Source organism: Salvia splendens, chromosome 13 (assembly GCF_004379255.2).
Source record: "Salvia splendens isolate huo1 chromosome 13, SspV2, whole genome shotgun sequence".
NCBI lineage: Eukaryota > Viridiplantae > Streptophyta > Magnoliopsida > Lamiales > Lamiaceae > Salvia > Salvia splendens.
In genome coordinates, this window is record NC_056044.1 from 15,202,500 (window position 1) to 15,230,477 (window position 27,978).

Here is a 27,978-nt window from a genome sequence, read left to right on the forward strand (position 1 = left end):
TTTTCCATCAACACATTTATCATGCATGCCCTATCGTTCCTTTCATCGTTTTCTTATGTTGCCCTCATCGTTTTCTTATATTGCCCATCCCAAACGTTCACCAACATAAACGAAACGAACACTCTAGCATACATCAACATGCAACACATAACCACATCATAGGATACGTTCCTTATTCACACATGTATCATGTAATGCATTCAAAGCTTGTCAACAAAGTATTTTTGTAAAAATCATTAAAATTCCATCCGATCTCATATGAAGCTAAAATTTGGTCACCACACAGTAGACACATAAAGATTTTTTCAGTTAAAATTCCACGCCAAAATCATATCTTTTGATTGGTCAAAATAAAAACGAAACTCACTGGACGAAACACAATTTCTGCAGGACTGCGCAGTTAAATTGAAAAATTCGTTATAAATTCGTCCGTCATCAATTGAAGCTGAAATTTTGACACAACACAGAAGACATCTGAAACTTTATCCAGGTAAAAATTCATGTCGAAATAAGATCGTTGGATTGTTCAAAAACTCGTCGGAACCTACTGTCCGAACACAACAGTTTTCATGCTCAACATTCACAGCCCTAGTTTGTCTATCATACATTCACACATACATATTCATGCTTCCAACACATAGTCATGCTTAAAAAATGAGATTACAACCATGCTTTCCTATTCGCACATAACATTCACAACGATTCATCCACACACTCACACACACGTACATACACACACACAACCATTCATGTGCAACCATCCTTCCCAACCAATAAATTCTTTGATTTACGCTTCTCTACTCACTATATGCATGAGGGGTTCAAGAATCATGGATTCAATGATAAGGGGGGGAAAGGTGGATCAAAAATTATACCTTTCTCTTGAAAACAATCAGTAGAAAAGACAATTGGTGTGATTCCTCAACGGATCTTGAGTTTCCAACTCAAAATCGAAGCAACAATGAAGGATTGATTTGGAGCACTTGAGAGAGAGGGGAGAGGGGGGGGGGGGGGGAACGTGTGGGAGAGGAGAGGAAGAGAGGGAGGCGTGTGGAGTGAAGATTAGGGTTAGGGTTTTCTTAATTTATATTCAATAATTATTCCCACACTTAATTAAACAATTAAAATTGTGGAAGAATAAAATAGAGGTCAATGAATAAGCTCCACAATTAAAAGAAATAGGCGTGTAGTGTGGGGGGAATTTTTAGAAAATTATGGTATTACTTGGAGAGAAATATACTCACAAAAATGGGTAAAAAGATATTGAGCATCCCATAAATAAGGTAATACAATAATTCAAGAATTCTCCAAGTAGGAAGGGGGGGTGTGTAAAATAGGGAGTAGTCAAAGGAAATATTTAAATCCCCAAATTAAATAGGAATAGGATTTAAATTTGGTAATTTCTTGTGGAAAAGACCCCCATAAAATAGGTAACAATTAAATTAATCCCAAAAGGTAATTGAAAGGCATAAGGGGCGAAAATTTATGAGGTCTTAAAGAAGGAAAGAGTTAAATCCTAATTAAAATAGGATATGAAGAGATTTAATTGGATTTTTAATTCAAGGAAGGAAATAAGTAAGGTACCAATTAAATCTACAAAATAATTTATCCTCCTAATTAATAGGAGATTTCAAAAAAACCAAGAAATGGGCAAGGGGTCGGAAATTATGTAGAATAACATAGGGATAATTTGGTTTGGATTTAATTTGGATAATTATCCCAAAACAATTAGTTAAATCCAAGAAAGAAAATACTATTTCAAATAATTAGGAGGGCCGAAAAATATCAAATAAAATGGCTAGAAAAATATGCATGATCCCATTTAATTTAATTCACACATTGGAACATAATTCGTATTATTCCACATAACTCACAACAACTAATTCCACATAATTAACTCAATCACATAAAAAATCAATTTCCATAAAAGAAATTCCCATTCAACATCCACATTAATAAAAACAAAAGTCGCAAATTTTTCGGGGTGCTACATCCTTCCCCTCTTAACAGAAATTTCGTCCCGAAATTTGATCGTCTCACAAAAATAATTCGGGGTACTTTTCTTTCATCCTATCTTCTAACTCCCACGTGGCTTCCTCGGGACCATGATGTTTCCACAACACCTTCACGGATCCTATTGACTTGTTTCAAAATTGAAGCAACAATGAAGGATTGATTTGGAGCACTTGAGAGAGAGGGGAGAGGGGGGGGGGGGGGAGAAAAACGTGTGGGAGAGGAGAGGAAGAGAGGGAGGCGTGTGGAGTGAAGATTAGGGTTAGGGTTTTCTTAATTTATATTCAATAATTATTCCCACACTTAATTAAACAATTAAAATTGTGGAAGAATAAAATAGAGGTCAATGAATAAGCTCCACAATTAAAAGAAATAGGCGTGTAGTGTGGGGGGAATTTTTAGAAAATTATGGTATTACTTGGAGAGAAATATACTCACAAAAATGGGTAAAAAGATATTGAGCATCCCATAAATAAGGTAACAAAATAATTCTAGAATTCTCCAAGTAGGAAAGGGGGGGGGGGGGAGAAAAACGTGTGGGAGAGGAGAGGAAGAGAGGGTGGCGTGTGGAGTGAAGATTAGGGTTAGGGTTTTCTTAAATTATATTCAATAATTATTCCCACCCTTAATTAAACAATTAAAATTGTGGAAGAATAAAATAGAGGTCAATGAATAAGCTCCACAATTAAAAGAAATAGGCGTGTAGTGTGGGGGAATTTTTCAAAAATTATGGTATTACTTGGAGAGAAATATACTCACAAAAATGGGTAAAAAGATATTGAGCATCCCATAAATAAGGTAATAAAATAGTTCAAGAATTCTCCAAGTAGGAAATGGGGGGTGTGTAAAAGTAGTCAAAGGAAATATTTAAATCCCCAAATTAAATAGGAATAGGATTTAAATTTGGTAATTTCTTATGGAAAAGGCCCCCATAAAATAGGTAACAATTAAATTAATCCCACAAGGTAATTGAAAGGCATAAGAGGCGAAAATTTATGAGGTCTTAAAGAAGGAAAGAGTCAAATCCTAATTAAAATAGGATATGAAGAGATTTAATTGGATTTTTAATTCAAGGAAGGAAATAAGTAAGGTACCAATTAAATCTACAAAATAATTTATCCTCATAATTAATAGGAGATTTCGAAAAAACCAAGAAATGGGCAAGGGGTCGGAAATTATGTAGAATAACATAGGGATAATTTGGTTTGGATTTTATTTGGATAATTATCCCAAAACAAGTAGTTAAATCCAAGAAAGAAAATACTATTTCAAATAATTATGAGGGCCGAAAAATATCAAATAAAATGACAAGAAAAATATGCATGATCCCATTTAATTTAATTCACACATTGGAACATAATTCGTATTATTCCACATAACTCACAACAACTAATTCCACATAATTAACTCAATCACATAAAAAATCAATTTCCATAAAAGAAATTCCCATTCAACATCCACATTAATAAAAACAAAAGTCGCAAATTTTTCGGGGTGCTACATCCTTCCCCTCTTAACAGAAATTTCGTCCCGAAATTTGGTCGTCTCACAAAAACAATTCGGGGTACTTTTCTTTCATCCTATCTTCTAACTCCCACGTGGCTTCCTCGGGACCATGGTGTTTCCACAACACCTTCACGGATCATATTGACTTGTTTCGCAACTCTTGCACCATTCGATCTAGGATTGCTTCGGGCCTCTCCTCGTAGCTCATATCGGGGGTCAGGACAACCTCTTCTTGATGAATCACATGCTTGGGATCAAACACGTACTTGCTCGACTGCGACACATGGAACACGTTGTGCACATTCCCAAAACTAGATATTCACACTTATATAGATTAGATGAGATCTTCACCAAGTCGATGTGGGACAGAATTTAGAGAATTTAACAGTTTCAATTTTTAAAAATGTGTCATTTGGAGTGGGACATCCCACTCAAAAAGGAAAATGATTACTTAGAGCGGGAAGGAGGGAGTGTTAAAATTCGTGTCATCTTCAAAGTGGGATGGAAGGAGTATAATAAAAGTGGTTGTAATCTGATTGAAAAATATCAAACATGGTGGTTCAATTATAAAATAATCGAACATGTTAAAGATAAATACAACACTATAAAGAGTTTAAACATCAAGCGAAAATTAGATATCAAGTAACTAATACATACTATAAGTAGAACCAAAATTTAGTGCTCCTGTAGAAGACATGCATATAACATCAAAATGTTTTCTCAAACACAGGAACTGCTAGTGTTGCTCAAGCTCTGTTTCACATCAATTTCCCTATGAACTAACCTAACCTGCGAGCCAAATATTGAGTTGGCAGAGATACCTCAAAGTCTTGAACTGAAACAAACTCAGTGGACCGAGAATTATCTTCTTACATTGCATTATCGCTGCTCACTTTGATCAGCCATATGACAGAGCTATCTATTATTGTGAGTCTCTGCATTCACATGGTCGTCTTTCAGAATCTTCTTACCTGCATTTGATCCGACTGTGTGAGTCACGCCCTTACTCCCCCATTCTCCATCGGATAACCTTGTCCTCTTAGTAGCAACATCAGACAATTTCTTGTAGCTTGATGGTGTTGCTCTCCTCTTGTTCACATTTGTATCCATAGCAAAATAGTTGCTGAGATGACCTGCTGTTTTCCGAGTCTGTTCAAAATCTCCCAACTTCTGTGGTTGGTCTGTTACAAGTAAATCATTCTTTCCATCTTCAGCATCCGATCCTTGTGTTCGCCTTTTACTGTGAAGCAGAGTTGTCGCTAGAATCTTACCAAGCACGAACCTGGTCTCATTTACATTTCCTTCTTTCAGCAACTGGTGGCGTAACTCCTGACCTCTTTCATTGGCCTTTACAGAATTGACACCTTTCCCCAAAATGTCAACAATATTTATTACTTTCTGCCCCATTTTTTGAGGTATGAAAACCTGAAAGACAAGTCACAACAGTAAGTAAATACCAAAATTAAAGTGGCTTCATTCAAGTTATGTCTGCATCAAAATGTTGTCCGGTTGCAAAATCAGAACAAATCAATAATTTAGCAATTTGCAGGCAGATTTTAAAGCTGGTATGCAAAACCAAAATTTGGTGTAAGTTGAGGAATTTATTGGCAAATACCTTTGATTTTAAATGCATATTGTAAAAGCAAATGAACATGAGCAAATTTCGCCATCATGGCCACAACTTCAATGCCAGACATATGATAGAAAACATAACACTTGCTCAAAAGCATATCTTCAATGATTAATGAAAAAAAGGCGGTAACTCTTGATTAGTAAATAAAATGTATGGGACAGTGGAAGAGCTCACTCATGACACCAAATAATACTTACCAAACCAGAAGAAGGAAATTCGGGAAAGCTGGTCATTGATTCCAAAAGAGACTCTTTCTTGATCAATACATGTACAGAATTTATGACTTCTTCAATAAACAAAGTCACTCTTTCTACTATTTCATCATCCAGTAAATTGTTGAGAACACCCATGATTTCAGGCATGTCAGTTCTGGTAGCTAGAGCATTTTGTCTTGCAAATTTTATGCTTTCTTCCATCGTTCTATAATGTAGAAGTGAGGTAAAGGTCAAAATGACGATAGGATGTTGGGGATTACTACATATTGCCAGGTGAAACACCAAGATTGCAACCCTGTTCAATAAATATAAGTAAGTAACAGGACAAAAAAGAATCGAAAAAGAAAACAGAAGAGAAAAGGACTATAAAGAGGATGAAAGTAGGCTCTTGACAAAAATAACTGAATGAGTAACTAGTACTCCCTCCGTCCCACTTAAAATGAAACATTTGGGAATCGGCACGTGATTTTATGTAGTATTGTTTTGTGAGTTAATGAAGAGAGAGTAAAGTAAGACATATAGTAGAGATAGATTTGTTTGTATTTTATGAAACGTTTCATTTTTAATAGGCCAACCATAAAAGGAAAACATTTCATTTGAAATGGGACAATGGAGTATTTAGGAATTTGTATAAATCACTTACAAGTTCTATTTTTGAAGGTGGACAACATTAGAAATCTACACTAGCAAATAATTTTAGTACAAATTTGGATATATTGAGATACAATATGAAAGTATGAAATCAACTGTTATAGAAGACAATAATTGTTGCTTAATATCTTGGAAACCAAGAAGAACAACTAAACTTACACTTGAACAATGATCCTAACTTTATCTCATGTTAAGATATTCATCAACCTCACCGCTTGCACATGTATATATAATGATTGCTTGATAACGTATTTTCCCATAATATAAAATACAGACTGAACTCCATCCCCAACAAATACATATTGCGCTAGGTGCAACTAATGGAACTTGGTCGTGGCCATCTATGGGGGAAGGTGTTGCTCTTCAACAAAAATATAAAATGTATGATGACTAGCCATGTCACCGGGAAGGAATGATAAAGAAAGTTAGTGCGTGGTCACATTGAAAAATATATGTGGCCCTATGGCCGTGTAACATCAAACAAAACGATTGTACCAAGATTTAACCATGCTCCTAAGGTCATCAATCTACGTACCAATAATAGCGACCAAGTGGAGAAACACGAGTAATTTTTTTCCAAAATACATCTAAAGTATAAAAGTCGAGAATTGAGATAGGTATATATATATATATATATATATATATATATATATATATATATATATATATATATATATATATATATATTGCTCACGGATTTATCTCCAACTACAAAATCGAATTCAGTGACATATTTGTTTTCTAAAAACAGTTCCACCATACGGAACACGTGCAGGTATGCAACTGAAGGCTAATTTGGCAGAACACTGACCAAAGCAGAAAATAGAAGGAAAAGAAGTACTAATATATCTACAATCCAATCCAATATATGCCCAAAGACGAGCAAGTCTTGAAAAAGGCATTTGAGTACCAGCTGAACTACTCTTGCCTTTACCTAGTAATTTGGCATCTTTGATTGCCATAGGAAATGATGGCATGTTTGATACCTCATATGAAAAAGAGGTCTTTAAATGGTACAAGAAGGAACATGTGTCTATCATATTATGAGTTGCAAAAAAACAGAGTGCAGCCTTGGGTGACCGTCAATACAAATATGAACAAGAAAGAGGGTAACTGAAAAAGGAGTAAAAGAAACCAGGGAAGGCCGTTGGTGAATAAATTCTTCTGCTGCTGTCAAGGGGAAGGAGGCTGGAGGAAAGGTGGGTTATTTCCAAACCATTATACATTGTGGGATTGACCATGAAGACAGTAACTCATGTCGCTCGGTCTTTGTATGATACGGAGTGGCGAGTCTACAAACGAGGAAACCGCCAAGTGATGTGGCCAACAACCATGGGAGAAAAAGGAGGAGAGTAGGCGCGGTCAAAGAGGGATTCAGCTACAGCGGCTTAGTTAGTTTGGCAGATTCATTTTTGTTATTTGAATTTAGTTGCTGCTGATTTGTTTAGATTTAGTTGTTGCTATTTTTCCTCACACGTAAACCTATTTATTGAATCCCCAAACATGGTGAATAGCATCTGGGAAATTCAGTGTTAGGCGATCATTGATCGAGGGCCTCCTTGGAGGATTTATCTTGTTACTTATCTCCACTTATTAACAATAAAGCCGTGAGTTTCCCTCTGCTCAAGTCTTGTCGAGCACATCTTGTGCTCCCCCTCCAGATCGGCACCTTTACTCTTATCAATTTGGTGCGGTGACGATGGTTAACACTCGCAACACGGACACGCGACTTAAAGGACTAGAGAAGGTCGCCGGTGACCTAGAGAAAAAGATGGAAGCGCTAACGACAATGGTCGATAAACTCAACGTTCAATGTTCTGATATTGGGTCCAAACTCGACAATTTTATGGCAGAAATTCGAGCTACTATGGCAACCGGTTCCACCTCCACACCCACCCAGCCGATACCCAAGACTCCTACGATTGGATCTGTAGCAACTTCGGGCACCTACTCCAACCTGACCATGCCCACATTTGACGGCACCGACGCTCTTGCCTGGTTGGCGCGTGCGGAGCAATACATTCTGGTGGCCGGCACGTTACCGGAGAACCGTCTAGGCGTTGCCATGGTCGCCTTGGCCGGCCCGGCCTTGCCTTGGTTCCAACTCTTGCACCGACGCCTTCCCGCGTTGACATGGGATCATTTCAAACTTGAGCTAATAAAACGCTTTGGAGACAAAATGGTGTTAGATGGTTATGAGGCGTTTGCCTCTACTCGCCAGGAGGGTTCTCTCGTCGACTTTGTGGCAGCTTTCGAGGCCCGGCTGGTGCAGATTCCGGATTTGGCGGATCACCAGTACCTCGGGTTTTTCCTGGCTCTATGCCCGGAGATTCGTATGCACATGAAAGCGGCGAATATCACTTCTTATTCAGATGCAGTTCAGATGGCACTACAACTTGATCAACTGTCGGGCTCCCAACCAAACCCCACCCCGGCTCTGCCACCTGCCTTGCCAGCGCAGGGCGCGTCGTCAGAGGTCGTTCAATCCCTCTCCAGCCCCCACGACTGGACCGAGGCGCACGTCCAATCGTCGATTCCGACAAATGTCTTCAGAGGAGTATAAAAAGCATATTGCGGCAGGTACTTACTTTCGGTGAGGCTTGAAGTTCGGCACGACTCACCGCTGCCCGTCAAAAACCCTCAATGTCATTGTGATAGACGACGACGAGCCCATTTCCGACAAGGATGACGACGAACGTGAGCCTGAGGAGCCAAGTTTGGAGCTCTACTTGTCTGAACTATCCTTCAATGGCCTTGATGCGACAGATACGATGAACCTCTTCAGCCGCATTGGCCAACACAAGGTCCTCGTCATGGTAGATAATAACAGATCCATTCCTTTTTACTTCGTTTCATTTATTTATGAACTATGGAATTGGTCATTCTCTTTCAACCCACGCAAAATATTTCATCTTCAAAATAAGATGACCATCCTCATATGAAAAAGAGGTCTTTAAATGGTACAAGAAGGAACATGTGTCTATCATATTATGAGTTGCAAAAAACAGAGTGCAGCCTTGGGTGACCGTCAATACAAATATGAACAAGAAAGAGGGTAACTGAAAAAGGAGTAAAAGAAACCAGGGAAGGCCGTTGGTGAATAAATTCTTCTGCTGCTGTCAAGGGGAAGGAGGCTGGAGGAAAGGTGGGTTATTTCCAAACCATTATACATTGTGGGATTGACCATGAAGACAGTAACTCATGACGCTCGGTCTCTGTATGATACGGAGTGGCGAGTCTACAAACGAGGAAACCGCCAAATGATGTGGCCAACAACCATGGGAGAAAAAGAAGGAGAGTAGGCGCGGTCAAAGAGGGATTCAGCTACAGCGGCTTAGTTAGTTTGGCAGATTCATTTTTGTTATTTGAATTTAGTTGCTGCTGATTTGTTTAGATTTAGTTGTTGCTATTTTTCCTCACACGTAAACCTATTTATTGAATCCCCAAACATGGTGAATAGCATCTGGGAAATTCAGTGTTAGGCGATCATTGATCGAGGGCCTCCTTGGAGGATTTATCTTGTTACTTAATTCCACTTATTAACAATAAAGCCGTGAGTTTCCCTCTGCTCAAGTCTTGTCGAGCACATCTTGTGCTCCCCCTCCAGATCGGCACCTTTACTCTTATCAATTTGGTGCGGTGACGATGGTTAACACTCGCAACACGGACACGCGACTTGAAGGACTAGAGAAGGTCGCCGGTGACCTAGAGAAAAAGACGGAAGCGCTAACGACAATGGTCGATAAACTCAACGTTCAATGTTCTGATATTGGGTCCAAACTCGACAATTTTATGGCAGAAATTCGAGCTACTATGGCAACCGGTTCCACCTCCACACCCACCCAGCCGATACCCAAGACTCCTACGATTGGATCTGTAGCAACTTCGGGCACCTACTCCAACCTGACCATGCCCACATTTGACGGCACCGACGGAAAATTCGATCTCTCTGGTTCAGTAAGCTGGATCTCAAAGCCGGATATCACCAGATCCGCGTGGCGAGCCCGGATGTGCATAAGACAGCATTTCGAACTCACTCCAGTCATTATGAGTTCCACGTGATGCCTTCAGCCTCACCAATGCTTCCGCCACCTTCCAGAGGCTTATGAACGACATATTTCGTCCCGCCCTTCGCAAGTTCGTCCTGGTTTTCTTCGACGATATTTTGATATATAGTGAATCTTGGGATTCCCACTTGGAGCACCGCAGACACATTTTTGGCACTCTCCAAAAGCACTCTCTTATTGTCAATCCTAAGAAGTGCCTTCTCAGCCGGGGGGCAGGTGGAGTACTTGGGTCATGTGGTGTCCATCGACGGCATATGCATGGATCCCGACAAGGAGTCAGCCGTTCTTCGCTGGCCTACACCGACTTCCCTTAAGGCCGTCCGGGGATTCCTCGGGTTGACGGGCTACTATCGCCGGTTTATCCGGGATTATGGAAAGATCGCGGCACCTCTCACGCAACTATTGAAGAAGCCAGCTGACCCAAGCAAGAAACCAGCATGGGTATGGCCTTCCGAGGCGGAAGAGGCGTTCACTGCCTTAAAGAGGGCCCTTCACATCCGCCCCATTACCCCGAATGCCCGACTTCTCCAAAGAATTTGTGATCGAGTGCGATGCTTCGGGGCGCGGTCTAGGGGCGGTTCTCATGTAGGAAAAACAGCCGGTAGCTTATTTCAGCAAGACACTCTCCTCTTGTTGGCTCGCCAAGTCAGCTTACGAAAAGGAGCTCATGGCCTTAGTCCTGGCCATACACCATTGGCGTCCATATCTGCTTGGGTGAAGATTCGTGTTACACACCGATCAACGGAGTCTACGTCAGCTCTTGGCCCACGCGCTATCGACCCCAGCACAACAAAATTGGGCTGCAATATTACTCGGCTATGATTTCACTATCATATACAAAGACGACAGGTTGAATCGAGCAGCCGATGCCTTATCACGGTGGGATGATGAGGGCATCGAGCTATCGGCCATCTCCCGTCTAACTTGGCCCGAATGGTCGTCGATCCAGTCTACCCTCTCCGACGACCCCAACCTCCGCGACGTCTTGGCTGACCTGTCCAATGGCCGCCCATCCAAGACCCACTTTGAATTGATCCATGGCACCTTGTTCTATAAGGGACGCATCGTGATTCCGGCATACTCCCCATGGATCCAGCGCCTCTTGGCAGAATATCACATCACTCCGATCACTCCGACCGGCAGTCATGCTGGAGCTTACAGAACTTACAGACGAATCGCATCAAACGTTTATTGGCCTGGGATGATGTCTCATGTTACCAAGTTCGTCTCATGTTACCAAGTTCGTCGCTGCCTGTGCCACTTGCCAAAGGAATAACCGAATAAGTATGATACCATGGCGCCGGCTGGACTGCTTTCTCCGCTGCCCGTTCCAGATCGTGTGTGGGAAGACTTGAGCATGGATTTCCTATCGGGTTTACCGAAGTCAGGTGGTGTCGACTGCGTGCTCGTGGTGGTGGATCGGCTCTCGAAGTATGCCCATTTCATCGCCCTCCGCCACCCATTTTCTGCCAAGCAGGTAGCCGACATTTTCACTAAGGAGATCCGTGCGCCTCCATGGGATCCCTGGGTCCATCGTTTCGGATCGGGACCCTCTCTTTTTGAGCTCCTTTTGGCGTGAGTTATTCCGTGCAACGGGGACAAAACTGCGTATGAGTTCCGCCTACCACACGGAAACGGAAGCCAAACAGGCGGTCGTTGAATCTCTCCAATCTCGTGACGCGACGCTGAGCCTTCTCCGTCAACATTGCATGTGCCCAGCAGCGCATGACTCACGCGGCTAATAAGCACCGAAGGGATGTTGAGTTTGAAGTCGGAGAATTGTTATATCTGAAGTTCCGCCCTTACCGCCAATCCACATTGTTCACGGAGGCAAATCGGAAGCTGGCCCCGCGATTTATTGGGCCTTTTCAGGTCGAGGCACGCATTGGGCAGACAGCATACTACCGTCTTAAGCTTCCTGCCGGTTCCCGAAACTGCCGGTTCCCGAATTCACCCGGTTTTTCAGGTTTCCTTGCTCAAGCTGGCCATTGGAGAGACCACTGCTGAAACCGAATTACCGGAGGCACTGCTAGAGGCCGACCCTCCAGTCTTACCTGAAGAGGTCCTGCAGCACAGAACCCTCTCTCGCGATGGTGAGCAGGTTGCCCAGGTCTTGACCAAGTGGTCGGGCTTGCCTCGTGCCGAGGCCACTTGGATGGATGCAGCAGATATTCGGGGACAGTTTCCTTACTTCCACCTTGAGGACAAGGCTGTTTTGCCGGGGGCGGCAGTTGATACGGAGTGGCGAGTCTACAAACGAGGAAACCACCAAAAAGTGATGTGGCCAACAACCATGGGAGAAAAAGGAGAGTAGGCGCGGTCAAAGAGGGATTCAGCTACAACGGCTTAGTTAGTTGAATCCCCAAACATGGTGAATAGCATCTGGGGAAATTCAGTGTTAGGCGATCATTGATCGAGGGCCTCCTTGGAGGATTTATCTTGTTACTTATCTCCACTTATTATCAATAAAGCCGTGAGTTTCCCTCTGCTCAATTCTTGTCGAGCACATCTTGTGCTCCCCCTTCAGATCGGCATATTTACTCTCTTATCATTGTATTTCCTCGTTTGTACTACTTAATTATTTACTATTCTGCTCCTCAAAACATATACATAATGTGAACTAACGTTATGTTATGGGGAAATATAATACTTCGTTGTCATGCATCTTCACTGTAATGAATTAGACAACTGCAAGCCCCGCGTATGTATGGACCCGGATGTGTATGTTTTATTTCCAGTTTAAACAAAGACAATAAAAAGGAGTAGTAACTCACCACAAACTGTCATTACAAGGTCGGTCACAAGTAATCAACTGATCCAAATTGGAAAATAATTTCTGGAGAGGTTTATAAAGATCAGTGATCAAAAGTCAGAAAAAGACAATGATACATGCAGAAATTAAAATTAAACGGTATTGGATAAAGCGGGATTAGAAGACAAGCAGAAAGAGGTATAGCACACATAAAATAGATGCAATATATACCACAACAGGCCAAGGAAGCTAACCATTAAAATTGAGGAACGTATACCAAATTGATTATGCACCTGCTTGGAAAGATATGCTGCCTACAATAAAATTGATGCTCAGTCATATATGCTCAGATCAAAAGGTGCTGATTTTGAACAACATAAATAAACTTACATTTAATGGTAGCAATATATCTAGTAGCTGAAACCTTTTAAGCTTAAGAAGGGAGCGCTCAGCAGCTCCATATGAGAGCATATAATTAATCTCCATAAATATCCTGGACTGTGGAAAAAAGCATTGTTTAAAACCTCTTGTGAAATAAATCAGACCACAAAATGGCCTGGGAGGAAATTGATAACAGAACAAGAAGGTTTAACAAAGAGAAAGCAAGAAAATTAAAATGGGAAATGCTAGAAAGTCTCTTATTTCAGTATCATAAGAAAACACAAGGGACAAGGTATACACGGTGAGTAGTTAGAAACTGTAGATTTACCGTGCTCAGATCAGCAACTGATGAAGAGAGGCTATATAGAGCATCCTCTGTCTCCTCAGAAAATGTCAAGCTGAGACGAGCTGCAAGTCTCAATCCACGCAAAATCCTCGCTGAACAAATATGTTGGGTGTGGTGGCTAATTTATAAATATAAAAAAATGATACTACATGCAGTATAATTTAAGATACTACAATTTGCGTGAGTATGATGTAACAACCTTGATCCTCTTTGAATGACAAGTGAGCTGGTTTTACTGTTCTTAGCTGTTATAGTCAACAAAGAACAACTTTCAAAAAATTAAGATCATAAGAAAATGTTATACCCAAGAAAATATATCCTTACCTTCAAAGACTTCAAGTCCATAATTGCATTAGTATAGTCATAGATCACGTTTGCAAAAGGATCAAAAAATAAGCTGTTTCAAATGTAACCAATATTAGAGCGTAGTTAGTCTAGAGGCAGAAAAAAAAGTAAAAACATGTATATATGCAGAAAAGGTCAACAAACTACTCTTTTTTTCGAAGTAGTTTAAAAGGGATGGGAGAGCTCCAGAAGGAAACATATTAATGATCTTCTTCCCCCTACTTTGCGTCGAGGTAAAAATGATCAAGTACTCAACTAGAAGACTCTAATGATTATGAAACTCCCTCAAAAGCATTTGCAGTAAGTACACACTTAGCCATCAGGATTACTTCACAGTTATGATCAGAATTCTACCCCAATTAGCATTACATAATAGATTTCATTCCATTTCCACTTGAAATCAGGTTGATTCTGTAAAGCAATTGCAATAAGCAAAAATATAAAACATACACCGAACGATACTCCCTCCGTCCGCCATTAGGAGTCTCATTTCTTAGCAGCACGGGTTTTAAGAAATGTTAAGAAAAGTGGGTGGAAAAAAGTTAGTGGAATATGGGTCCCACTTGCATATATTAGTTTTAAATGAAATGTGAGTGCAATGAGTTAGTGGAATGCGGGATCCTATTACTATTTAATGTAAAAGTGAACGGGGACTACTATTCGCGGATGGACTAAAAAGTAAAAACGGGACTCCTATTCGCGGACAGAGGGAGTAATAGTTAAAGCTCTCCCACCACAGTAGTCATTGGTCTAACTTTCAGTGACATGTGTTTTTAGTTACCTAATTACAATTCTTTCTGGACGATTACATTGACTACATAATGGCTCAGAATGTACAGTATTCATGTAACAGAATTATTTGTATGATATAAAACTGGGCCAACTGAAATACAATGGTTGAACTGAAGTTGATATTATTCTGCATACCTAATATGATGAAAGGGGAAATCGAAACTAGAAATCAGATTAGAGTACATCAGACAGGAGTTATTTATACTTATAAAAAGCAAAGATTCAAACCTGTTCACCGTGAAGTCTCTGCGCAGGCAATTTTTCCAGCGAAGAAAGTCTCTTGGATCACAACCCCTCGGCTTTTGTGAGACTTCTGCTTTTTCTCCTCCAGAATCTTTGGCTATAGTGTCAAAACTTGATACCTGAAAATGAAAGGAAGAAATGCTTGATATATCTGGCACTTTAAAATGTGTGGTATAACAAGTAAACTATAGCTAGGCATAGAAGATGTAGGGAAAATTTTAGAAGCTCAAAAATCATATGAACAGGGACTAACCTCCACCACAGAGCCTTTTACAGTGACTATACATATAGGGAATCGCTTTCCAACAATTAATGCCCGCTGAAATGTCCTCTTGACCTTTAAATTCGCATGTTACAGTTTAGAGCAGGCTTCACAATATACACTTGTTGATACAATCAGCAAACAACTCTTGAAAGTAAAAGGACCTGTTTAAGCCCTGCTGTTGTGATCACATCAAAGTCCTTCGGCACCTTATTGAGAAGTAAGTCTCTAACACATCCACCAACTAAGTAGGCCTCAAATCCTGTGCATTCAAGCTTCAATAATTAGATGACCATAAACGTTTGCAACCAATACTTACTTGGGTAGGGGAAAACAAAAAGGAATAAAAGAACATTTGAAAGCTTGAGTACACATGTTAAAGCATCATTAATCAAATAATTTGAACTTAAAAGGCACGAGAAAATATCCTACAGTTGGTATACTGACCAAGGTTGTGCATAATTGATCAATCAACATAATTCATGAGGATCAACTTCTCAACCAAAATTTTAAATTTATGAGAATGCATCATATAAGCAACTTGAAAAGGACTTCCAACTTCCAAGGTTCTCCTTTCAGCTATATAGTTATTGCTTCTAATATGTTTGCTTGACGTTCATCTTAAGTAATTAAAAGCATTTGAACTATCTATGTGCATCATCTTGAAAATAATAACCTCACGCCATCTTTGGGGTGGATGTGATTCTTTCATTCTTTGTGAAAGTAAGTTTTGCCAATCATTTACAGCTACTTGACACACACTTGGGCATGTTTTTCCAATTATGGCTTGACTTAGAGGTTCGTCCTATGTCCAAAGTCCAAACCATCTTAGCCCACCATAATTAGCCCACGTACTTTGCTTGCTTGTACATGTAATCTTCTAGTGATTGTAATAGAAGTCTCGAGATTCAAATCTAGGAGATTATACTATAAATATTTTACAGGGTTCCAAGAAATTGTGACTGTTAGATGGTATTGGTAACACCAAAACCTTTCAAGGTTCACCAAAGTATTCTACACAATACACATTTACTAAGATTTCTAAATTTCTGTCCAAGCATATTTTCTACATATTCTACTAAGAAACACAGCACACTCATATAAAGAGAACTACATAGCTACCATGATGAACCAACATATGCTAAGCTGTTGAACAAAGAAAACCATGAGATACAGTTCCACTATGGTGATTGAAGAGAAGGTTCACAAAACTCAATATCAGACAAGAAACTCCAAACAAAATTAATACCATCAAAACAATGCAGAAAGAACTATATGTCAAAGTTAAGCACTTTGTAGTACAGACAGCAGATTGGCAATAGATAGCGGTGCATAAAAGGTGAAGCTCAGAATTTTAAAATTCATAACAATGTTAAATTTTCCAAACTTCCAAACAAATGGTACATAAAGCATGTCACATCTAATCTAACTCATACAAGACTACCACCTTTTGCACGTAAATTCCTCAAAACTGTCCAAGAAGCAACAGATATTCTTGGCCTTTCTAACCCAAATTTCCTAGAGTCCAACTTCCTCCATTTCGAGAACTCGCCTTCACCTGAACACATAAAATCTAATTAAAAGACTGGAATGTACCATAGTTGAAAATATAACAAACAACACACTGGTAAAATGCTCAACATTGATTTCATAAGAAAGTAATCTATTTAGAAGCCCTAATGTTCAAGTAAATTAAAGGTTTTCCGAAGTTTGTCAAATAGCTCAAACGAACCCATATGAGAAGAAAAATGTGCGCGACTCCTGTCTTCGACAAAGCTGCACTTCAACCTCTGTATGAGACGGCAAATGTGTTAGTAGAATGAATGAAGGATCATGCGGCCGCAATTTGAAGTATGAACCAGGTGTTTGATCAAATGCTTAAGTGAAAAATATAGATATACATATATAAATGCAGTGCTTTGAAATGATTAACCTGGAAGGCAGGTTTTAGGCGAGAAAGAAAACTCCTGGCTTCGCTAGAGTAGGGCGACGTCATGTAAAGGAGCTCAGGTGGCCATGCCGGCGAAATGAATTTTCCGGTAATCGTATTTACTTCTGTCTGCCCTACTTAGTTGCAAACCAATATATTGTGGATGAAAGTATAAATATTGTGTTTTTGTGTATAATAACATTAATGAATAATTATAAATAATTTTAACAAAATTTCTATCAAGTTAGATATAAATTCTACGCTACATATTTTATGAAATTACAATCCGTGAGCACAGGTTTTATTTAATCCACAAGTATTATTTGTTTACTACTCTCTCCGTCTCATAATAAGAGTCATATTTTGTCATTTCGGTTCGTCCCACAATAAGAGTCTCATTTCACTTTTACAATAAATGATAATTAGATTTTACATTCAATCAACTCACTTCACTCTCATTCTATTATAAAACCAATATAAAATAGTGGATCTCATATTTCACTAACTTTCCAACCCACTGTCTTTATATTTCTTAAAATCTGCTCATATCAATTGAGACTCTTATTATTGGACGGAGGGAGTAAGATATTACTTTTATTTTAATTTGGTACAAATATCCCAATTAAAATGACGTATTTTAATTTCAATTACATTTCTAGTTTTGGAAACAATAAAGAAATTTTCTCTCTCCAATTAATACACTCAACCACTTTTTTCTCTCCGATTAAAATATTTAACTCTTTCTTTTCTTTCTGTTTAATTTGTTTTCTCTCTCCAATCAAACCGAACATTAACCAACAACTCCTAAAATCACTGTTAAATGTGTCGTCTTAGCCAAAACGGAGGGGTTACAAAATGTTTTATTGTCATTCACAATGGAAGGGCCCTTCCAAAGGGCCCTTCCATTCCACGTCAGCATTTACCCAAGGGTCTATCTCTCTGCAATGGAAGGGCCCTTCCAAAGGACATATCCCACTTGGGTTTTTTCTATTTTTGTGCTAGACCACAACTATCATTCCTCGTTTGTATTGGACTTTTTTTTGTTCCGGATTTGGGAGAGACGCATGACCCTCATGCGTCTCCTTTTAATGAGACGCATGACGATTATGCGTCTTTCATAAAGACGCATGAGGGTCATGCGTCTCTCTTTTTTTTCCGTTATTTTTTAACGACGCATGAGGGTCATGCGTCTTAGGGAAAGACGCATCTCCCTCATGCGTCTTTTTTTTTTTTTAAATTTCACCAACGACGCATGAGCGTCATGCGTCTTAGGGAGAGACGCATGAGCGTCATGCGTCTCTAACTTGCTTAAATCAGTGCCCAAGGCAGAATAGGCAGAATACGCGAGAGAAAGAGAGGAAGACAAAACTTGCGATTTCCTTGGCGATTTCTTGGCGATTCCCTTCATATTTCGGTAAGTTTCCTTCAATATTTCAACATTGCTCCCGTATTTGTTGTTTATTTGCATATTATTAGGGTTTTTGATAAATTTATTGTGTACTTACTATATTAGGGTTTATTGAAAAAAATTGTCTTTAATTGTTGTTGGTTTGTATATATATTTTTGCAGAAATCATGCAAGTATTCATGAGTTTATATTGGGGTGGTAGAATATATCAACTTCCTCAAGTGGGCATTTGTTATGATCCTCCTCGTGCGAGAGCTTCCATCGTATTGGATTCATGTGTTTCATTATCTGAATTAGTTGCAATGATATGTGCTAAGATAAGAATAGATTCAAACCAACACTTCATCGAAATATCTTGGAGGCATTGTTTCTTGGGTACCAGTACGAGTTATGTATGTACTGCGGTTGACAGTGATGAAAGTGTGTTTTTTATGTTCAGTGCGGCTTTAAATTCTACTCGGCATATTGAATTATTTGTTGAGTATTCGTCTGTTGGAAATGCCTTCATCCCACCAATTGTTGATCATGGTGTTGGATCATCTACGAGGTTTGAACCTTTGAGCATGGATTGCGGTATGAATGAGCAAACAGATGTTGCAGATGCTGCTGATGTTGGATTGAATACTCAAGAGACTGTAGAAGAGCATGCTGATGTTCATGTTGTACGAGGAGAGTCGTCATCATCGTCTGATGATATTTTAAGTGATGATTCCGGTGCTGACTCTAGTGATGAGGAGGTAGTGTATAAACCCGTCGTGCAAGGTGAACAACCACTTCCATAATAGTGCACACTGGGTTGAACTATTTTCGTAAACTGCCGAGTGGTCCTTCTGAGGCACCTGAAGTTGGTAATGAACGCAGTACCATGTACTGGGATGAAAAACACCCATATCGGATTAATGGGGGAACAAAATTTGATAGCAAGCTGCATGTGAAGACTGCTATTACTATGTGGAGTCTGAGGCAACACCGGCAATTTAGGGTGGTTGAGAGCAAATTAAGAAGGTGGCATGCCGTGTGCAAATATCCAGTAGGGAGGACAGAAGGTGGGACAGCTATTATCAGCGAGACCGACGCTGAAAAAGTGAATGAATGTCGATGGGAAGTTTCTGTTACACACATGGCCCATGATGATATGTGGGAGATTAGGAAGTGGCGGGGACGCCATAGTTGTGAAGGCCATCGTAATGATAGAGGACATGCTAACTTTTCATCACCAATGATTGCTTTGTGTATTCGCCATCAGTTGCTAAAAAATGTCGAGTTCAGTGCCGCAGCCGTAAGAAATTTTGTTCATGACAAATTTCATGTGGTAATCAGTTATAAGAAGGCATGGTATGCACGGAGAAGGGATTTAGAGATTGTGTTTGGTGGATGGGAGGAGTCATTTAGGGATTTGCCAAGCTACATGCTTGAACTGCAGTATAGGAATCCAGGCACAATCGTTGAGTGGAGGCATAACGAGTTGTTGAGCCATGGCCATACTAAAGTCTTCTATTACGTGTTCTGGGCACTTGGGCCTGCTATACATGCTTTCCAGGAGTGCCAACCTGTTTTAACAATAGACGGGACTCACCTTCGAGGAAGATTTAAAGGTAAGCTGCTTGTTGCTTGTGGTGTTGATGCTAACAAGAAATGTCTGCCTATTGCATATGCCGTTGTTGATGAAGAAACTGGCGACAGCTGGGAGTGGTTTTTGGATCATGTTAGAATTCATGTGGTGAAGTACGAAAGGGAGGTGTGCATCATTTCGGATAGGCATAAAGGAATCCTTAAGGCTATGCGTTCTGATGAATGGAAAAAGCCGCCGATATGTCACCACAAATTTTGTTTGATCCATGTGAGGAAAAATATCTTGACAAAACTTAAGGGTAAGGGAGGTACAGCGAAAGGCATGATATGGGCATTGGGTGTGACAACTCAAGTACGCAAGTACATGCGAAGGCGACGTGCACTACGGGAGGAAAGTCTTGTTGCGATACACGAGCTCAACAAAGCCAAAAAAGAGAATTAGTCTCTTTGTTACGATGATGAACTGAGATGGGGGTGCCCTCAACAAACATGTCAGAGAGCTACAACAACGTGTTGAGAGGTATAAGAGAGCTGCCAATTAGAGCTTTGGTTGATCTGACATTTTGGAGAACAGTGGAATGGTGGGCAGATAGAAAGACAGAAATACAACATACCGAACAGTGGAATGGTGGTTGATATGTCCCACTCCCCAATGAAGAACCGATGCGTGTTTGCCCAGTTGTTTCCCTTCTTACCACGCCGATCATTTTTGCCTAAATGATCGGCGTTCCTTAGCATCCTGTCTACATTCTGCGGTATATCCTAATACCGATTGAACTGTCGGCGCACTCGTCCAGGCTCATGAGCCTCGACATAGGCCCAACATACCAAGTAGGTCTCACACAGAGAGCATCCAGTCACATCATTGCAGTAGTCAGGCAGTAGGGCTCGTGCATATGGCGTCCAGATAAACTACAAAACATCAATGCAAATGCCAAATTAATTTCATAATAAGTTCATAAATGAAGTCTAAACCGAAATAATATTCACCTGGCCAGGTCTAATCAGAGATATTTGGTCACTGTAATGCTCAACCGAGTGTCTAGGTGCATTTCCTATCTGCGTTGTTCCTTTCCACCTATACATAAAATTTATGTAAGAAAATAACCCAATATGCATTAATAAATAAATATTTAGATATATACCTGGCGCCACATGGTGTATATGGCTCGTGCACAACTGGTCCTATGAACGCAGGCCTCAATGTGGGCATTCTTTCCCACGCCCATAGCTGCAGAAGGATCATAGGCCCGCCCAACTCTTTTCTCTTATCCATGGAAGCCTCACACAGATAATGATAAAGGTAGGCCAATGCCGCACTTTCCCAACTAATAGTCTTCACCTCTTCCGGATCCCCAAGCCCATTCAACCACATAAATGGCACCTTACACCCCGTGGTGTCCGGTAGAATGAGACCTCCTAATAAAATTAGGGCGTGGATACGTGCCCTTTGGATTTATACGTACGTAGGTAGGTCATCACCCAGAGGCATCCTTGTCTGGTTGATCAGCGCGGTCATCAGCAAACCGCCTTGCTTTGTCTCTGTGGAAGTATCTGGTATCCATCCCAACAGATCGCGGCACTTGTTGGTCCAATCAGGAAAGTTGTCATGATAGTCACGCCCTGTGAAGACGCGACCCTCCGCCCTCAAGCCCCAAATGGCTTGCACATCTTCCAAGGTGATCGTCGCATCACCGATCGGTAGATGGAAAGTGTGCGTCTCCGGCCTCCAACGCTCAATCAACGCCGTGATCAGCTCATTGTCCACCTTCATGGGCTTCCCACAATCGATCACGCCTTTGAAACCAAAGACGTCAAGCCAATATCTAACAATCTCGTGAATTTCGATGTCCCAAGTCTTGCTTTCTGTCCTTCGGACCTTAAATACTTGGGTTGTGCCCTCTTTCATGAGTTTATGTGAAATGTGATGTTTCTGCATATTTATCAAGGACGGGTCTTCGGGTCCATATAATAATTGCCCGCTAGAACTTGAAGTCTCCATCTAATCTAAGTACATATTCACAAAACAAATAACATATACATTCAAATTCATCGTCAAAATAACAACACATCATAAACCAAATGATTGATTCACTCCAATTCAATACAATTCATGATTTATAAGGCCTAATTTACATATAACTACTAAATTAGAAGGTTAAATTAAAAGATGCATTTCAACCTATACTCTATTCTCCAATAACAACCAAAATCACAACACCAAGTATCTCAAACATATCTATAAATATACAATAGAATGAATTTACCCACTAAAATCCATTACAATTAACTACACAACAAAAAAAGCGGCCAAAATTTAGCAATTTATTATAAACCCTAATTTAACCTTACATTAGGGGAAATCAAAACAAACTATGCAAATTAACAACAAATAAGGAAGGAATGTTGAAGGATTGAACGAAACTTACCGGAATACGAGGGGAAATGGTCGGATTCGCTTGAATTTCCAATAAAAAATCACCTAAATCGCCTAATTCGCCTTTATGTCGCAAGTGAATGAGGCTACTGCCTCGCCTCGTCTGATTTAATTCGAATTAGAGACGCATAAGCCTCATGCGTCTCTTTCTAAGACGCATGACGCTTATGCGTCGTCTATTAAAATTTAAAAAAAAGAGACGCATGAGGGAGATGCGTCTCTCCCTAAGATGCATGACACTCATGCGTCGATAAAAAAAATGAAAAAAAAGAGAGACGCATGACCCTCATGCGTCTCTATGAAAGACGCATAATTGTCATGCGTCTCATTAAAAGGAGACGCATGAGGGTCATGCGTCTCTCCCAAACCAGGAACAAAAAAAAACTCTAGAACAAACGAGGAATCCTATCTCTCTTCTAGCACAAAAATAGAAAAAACCCTATCCCACTTCCATTTCATTTCCACATCATCACTATTTTATTTTAATTTTTTTTGCACTTCTATATTTAATATGTTATCAAATTAAATAAATTTGAATGAAAAAAATATTAATACGCAAATCAACATTGGAAAAAAGAATACAACGAGATGCAAATTTAAATAAAACTAAGGAAAGAAAAATTATAAAAAAATGAGAGACGAAAAAGATGATGGTGTGGGAAATGGAAAGAATCGGATGTGGTATTTATAGTAAAAAAATATGGAATAAAAAAATATAAAAGATTAAAAAAAGGTAAGGGCAATGATCGGCACTATCACCGCAATGGGTGGCCGATCATTGATCAATTGGGATCGGCCAAGGCCGTTCCGACGGCCATGTGGGAGGAGCCTTTGATAGACCCCTTTCTCGCAATGGAGGGCCGATCACAAAGCCTCTTGATCGGCCCTTCCATTGTGAATGCTCTTGTGGTATGTGAACTCTTCAAAATACACAAGATAATAGAATATAAAATGATGGACTGAAGCAAAAATTGCCATTTTGTACTCCCTCTGTCCCCCATAACGTAACCCACATTTAATAGCACATATCCAACTTTATGTTTTGATACTCCTTGATAGATATAGTACAATAACATTGGCGAAGCCCTTGGCCCGTGGGTTGTTGTGGGTAGTATTAGTGGTCGGGAACGTTAGTTGTTCGTGCAAGATGTGTTTCGAATAATTTGATGTACTCGAACACGGAACCCTCTTGTCGAGTGCAATGCAACGTCTCACAGCTATCGATGGAAGCGTCATCATTAAATCTGGCCAGGAATTGATGCACTTTTTATTAGCATTAAATAAACCTGCAAGTATACAAAGTATATGTAGTGTATAGCTAATGGTCAGTAACGGATATTGAACACATGGAAAACTATCACAAATTGTCTACCATCTACTAAACTTCTTCTACTATTTGGAAAAACAAAGAGTTTTAGAATTTTGAAAATAAAAATTGTAAACACACGAAAGCAAATAAAAAGTCTGAAGCTTTTGATAAATTCAGAATTTGGTGCAACGAAGCAGAAGTTGAGAAAGGTCAATCAGTGAAATATCTAAGAAGTGACAACAGGCTAGAGTTTTTATCATATCAGTTTGATGATTTCTGCAAATTAAACGGAATCAAGAGGCATAGAACAGTGCCAAATAATCTCTAACAAAATGGAGTGGCTGAAAAAGCCAACAGAACCATCCTAGAAAAAGTTAGATGCCTGCTCTGGGATGCCTCATAAATTTTGGGAAGAAGCTGCATCAACAGCAGCTGTGTTAATCAACGAATGCCCAAGACCCCAAACTATAGATGGTACGGATCACATGGGAGTTTTGCAATGCTAAAGCTCTAAGCTCTAAAATGTGTGATGCTTGGAGATGCCCTACAAAAAATTGGAGATACCCTACAAAACAAAAATTAATCGCAGTTGATAAAGGGAAATCTTCAATTGAGGTGGAGTTACCGAGGAGGAAGAGAATATTCAGAATGATAGAAATTCAGATTTGTCGGATTACTTGCTTGCCAGAGATAGACAAAGAAGAGAAAATGTGAAGAAACCAACTAGATAGAACAATGCTAGAGGAAATTGACTCATTGATACAAAAAAAACAAGACTTGGAATTTGGTGACTAAATTAGCGTTGCAGAAGGTCATTGGCTGCAAATGGATCTACAAGAAAAAGATTGGACCATCTGATAATAATAGAATCAGATACATGGCCAGATTAGTGGCTAAGGGCTACAATCAGAGGGAAGGAATAGATTTTAATGAGGTATTCTCTTCTGTAGTGAAGCACAATTCCATAAGAATGCTTTTGGCTCTAGTAGCAAAGAATGACAGGAATTGCATCAGCTAGATGTTAAAACAACATTTCTAAATGGTGAACTTGAGGAGAAAATCTTCATGGAGCAGATGAGGGGAAAGTATGCTTGCTGAAGAGAAGTTTATATTGTTTGAAGCAGTCTAGCAATTCGACAAAACATGATGCAGATAGGGTTTGAAAGTTCTAAATATGATTGTTGTGTCTACATGAAGAAGAAAAATGGCGAGTCAGTAGCCTTCCTATTTCTGTATGATGATGATATATTGGTGGATGGTTTTGACATGATTGAAATTCAGAAAGTGAAATCAGATCTAAGCAATAGATTTGAAATGAAGGATCTTGGAGAAGCCAAGAGGATCCTAGGGATTTGAAGGAGAAGGATCTTGTGGCTAAATCAGCAGGACTACATCAACAAAGTTTTGAAGAAGTTTAAGATGCATGAGTCAAGAACTGTGTCTACTCAATTAGGACATCATTTCAAGTTATCAGCAGAGTAGAAGGCTAAAGAAAATGAAGAAAGGAATGAGAAGAGTAAGATACCCTATGCTAATATAATTGGCAGTGTGATGTATGCCATGGTCTGCACAAGACCAGAAATAGCACATACTGTGAGTCTACAAGCAGACACAAGAGTGATCCAGGAAGAGTGCATTGTCAAGCATTGAAATGGATACTAAGATATCTGAGGGGGTCAAGTGATTATGGAATATTGTACTCAGCAGGTCAAGCTTAGACTAAGGATGAGTTGATGGGATATCGTGACTCAAATTTTGTATCTAACGATGACAATAGGAAGTCACAAACTAGATATATATTCACTTTATTTCGATCAGCCATCAGTTGGAAGTCTAAACTTCAGTCTGTGGTGGCCTTGTCTACAACTGAGGCAGAATACAATGTACTTGCAGATGCAATGAAAGAGAGCTATTGGCTCAAAGGGCTGCTGAATGATTTTGGAGTAACGCAAAAGAAGATAATTGTTAGCTGTGAGAGTAGCAGTGCTATTTGTCTCTCAAAACATCAGACTTTCCACAACAAGAGTAAGCACATGGATGTAAAGCTTCATTTTGTAAGGCATGAAGTGAGTAAAGGGGAAGTAGAGGTCAGAAAGATTGGGACTTAGCACAATCCTGCAGATGCATTGACAAGAGCTTTACCAGCTACTTAGTTCGCCTACTGCTTGGAGCTGGTGAAGGTACAGAGGAAGGAAGTTGTAAATGGAAGCAATGATAGCTGATTTGAGAATGTTGGAACCAAAGGTGGAGATTTGTTAGGAATGTTGGCTCAACAACATTTCAAATAAGTTGACCGTTGAAAGTTGGGGTGATTAGCTGGCTCCGAGAGTGAGTTAGTTTGTTGGAGCGGTTTTGAGCTGTAATACTTAAGCTCCAAATCAGTTGGAAAAAACACAACTTTTACATACACACTCTACATTTCTCTCGGCCACAATTCTTGAGCAAGAAGTCGTCATCTCAAGCGAGAAGTTGCAGTCTCAAGTGGATCATTTGGAGCGCAGTTCGCCAAGCTAGAAGAGGAATCAGCCGTCTCGTTTTCAATTAGAATGCTCTAATTCAATCGTGATTTTGATGTGTTCAATTTGGTGTATGTTAACTAGTGCTCTTGTGCACAGTATTCATCTTGTATAGAGTTCCTTCATTCAATAAATTCGTGCTAAAGTTTCCAATGGACGTAGGATTCATCCGAACCACGTATATGCTAGTGTGCTTTAATTTCTTGCCGTTTCAATTTGGATTTGTTCATTGAATCAAATTACACTAAGTGTGGCAGATAGACGGTTGGGTTGTTCGGCGGAGGTGGAGATGGTGACGGAGGCGAGCCGTCAAGCTTGGCCACCAGTAGCGAAAGCCAATGGGTTTCCCTGATTTGGCCAATGTTTCTTTCGTTGAGTCAACGGCAAAGCCTGGTCTCCACCTTGGTGCCTGTTGTGATCGGCATAGGAGAGATGGGATGTTCACCGCATCAAATGATAAGAGAACAATTCGTCAACCTTGTGATTGAAGAATCGAGATGCACTAAAGTAAAGTGGAAACATTTTGAAATTTAGACCGATAGTTTTCTCTTGTGATGCCTTCACCTATGATGCCAAACAAAATACTACTATCTCATTCCCTGAAAATTTGTCACTTATTTCAATTTTCATCCGTCCCTAACAAAATCTCAGTCACATTTTATTATACAACTAATATATAAAAGTAGGACCCACATAATACTACCTTTTTCAACCCACTTTCTATTACATATCTTAAAACCCGTGTCGGGTCAAATGTTGATAAATTATAAGGGACGAAGGGAGTACTAAATTTCAAGCTATATTTCCCCTTCAACTTCTAAGGGTACATACACTTGAGACTCCTAGTTCAACTTGGAAAGGAAAAACTACTAAACAAAAGAGACTTCTACTTCAACTACTAGGAAAGGAAAACTACTTAACAACGGAAAGTAAATCACAATAACTAATGGAAATAAATAACAACTACTAACAAACTCCTAATCAAATTTCGATTTTGAATCATTCTTGATCTGGACCTCCCTTTCGCTACCTTCTTCTTACCATGCTTGAGCGACTACTCGACGTCGGATATAAACTGACACGAACGGGAGGTCCAAGGCCAAGGCGAACGCGACCACGACTCCCCTTAGGCTGCCCGGAAGGCCCGTCACGAGATCCATGAGACAAAAGCTTCGGGAGGGCGTTTCAAACTTCATCCGGAGGGCAATGGAGGAGGGAGACGGAACACCCGGTCGGGCGAACTCACCATCCCAAAACGCCCGACCGGGCGTTTTACAAAGCAGCGGCGGAGTCCAGAGAGTTCGCCCGACCGGGCGATTTCACATGTCCAAAACGCTCGACCGGGCGTTTTAACTATTTTAGCCGAATTTCTTATTTTTTGAACCCTTTTCTTGGGATTCCAACCCTAGCTATAAATACTATTTTGTATGAACTCCATGTAACTATAATTACAGTTATTTTATTATAGTTATAATTATATTTTATTATAGTTATAATTATGATAATTTTAATCATGATTATTTATTACTGGAATTAAGTATGATTTATAATTTTAATTTTTTAAACATAATAATAATAATAATAATAATAATAATAATAA

General features: G+C 39.8%; 1 protein-coding gene and 1 long non-coding RNA gene across 3 annotated transcripts; one reads left to right on the plus strand and one right to left on the minus strand.

Moving 5' to 3' along the window:
* Positions 1-4,097: 4,097 nt before the first annotated feature.
* LOC121762865 lies at positions 4,098-17,303 on the minus strand. 2 transcript variants are annotated; one of them, XM_042158876.1, is made up of 14 exons: positions 17,140-17,303; positions 16,939-16,996; positions 16,654-16,764; positions 15,371-15,468; positions 15,198-15,281; positions 14,930-15,063; positions 13,889-13,961; positions 13,764-13,809; positions 13,547-13,626; positions 13,228-13,335; positions 13,092-13,151; positions 12,860-12,921; positions 5,350-5,662; positions 4,098-4,944 (listed from the first exon to the last, which is right to left on the minus strand). In XM_042158876.1, the coding sequence occupies exons 1-14, from the start codon at positions 17,200-17,202 to the stop codon at positions 4,435-4,437; spliced, it is 1,800 nt and encodes a 599-aa protein (XP_042014810.1). In that variant the 5' UTR covers positions 17,203-17,303; the 3' UTR covers positions 4,098-4,434. The 2 variants fall into 2 exon arrangements, with proteins under 2 accessions (XP_042014810.1, XP_042014809.1); XM_042158875.1 differs by having other exon boundaries at positions 13,547-13,656; positions 17,140-17,302.
* An 8,970-nt stretch (positions 17,304-26,273) lies between these two features.
* LOC121761428 lies at positions 26,274-26,984 on the plus strand. The gene is made up of 2 exons (XR_006041982.1): positions 26,274-26,449; positions 26,636-26,984. It is a non-coding gene; the product is annotated as an uncharacterized LOC121761428 (long non-coding RNA).
* The last annotated feature ends 994 nt before the right edge of the window (positions 26,985-27,978 follow it).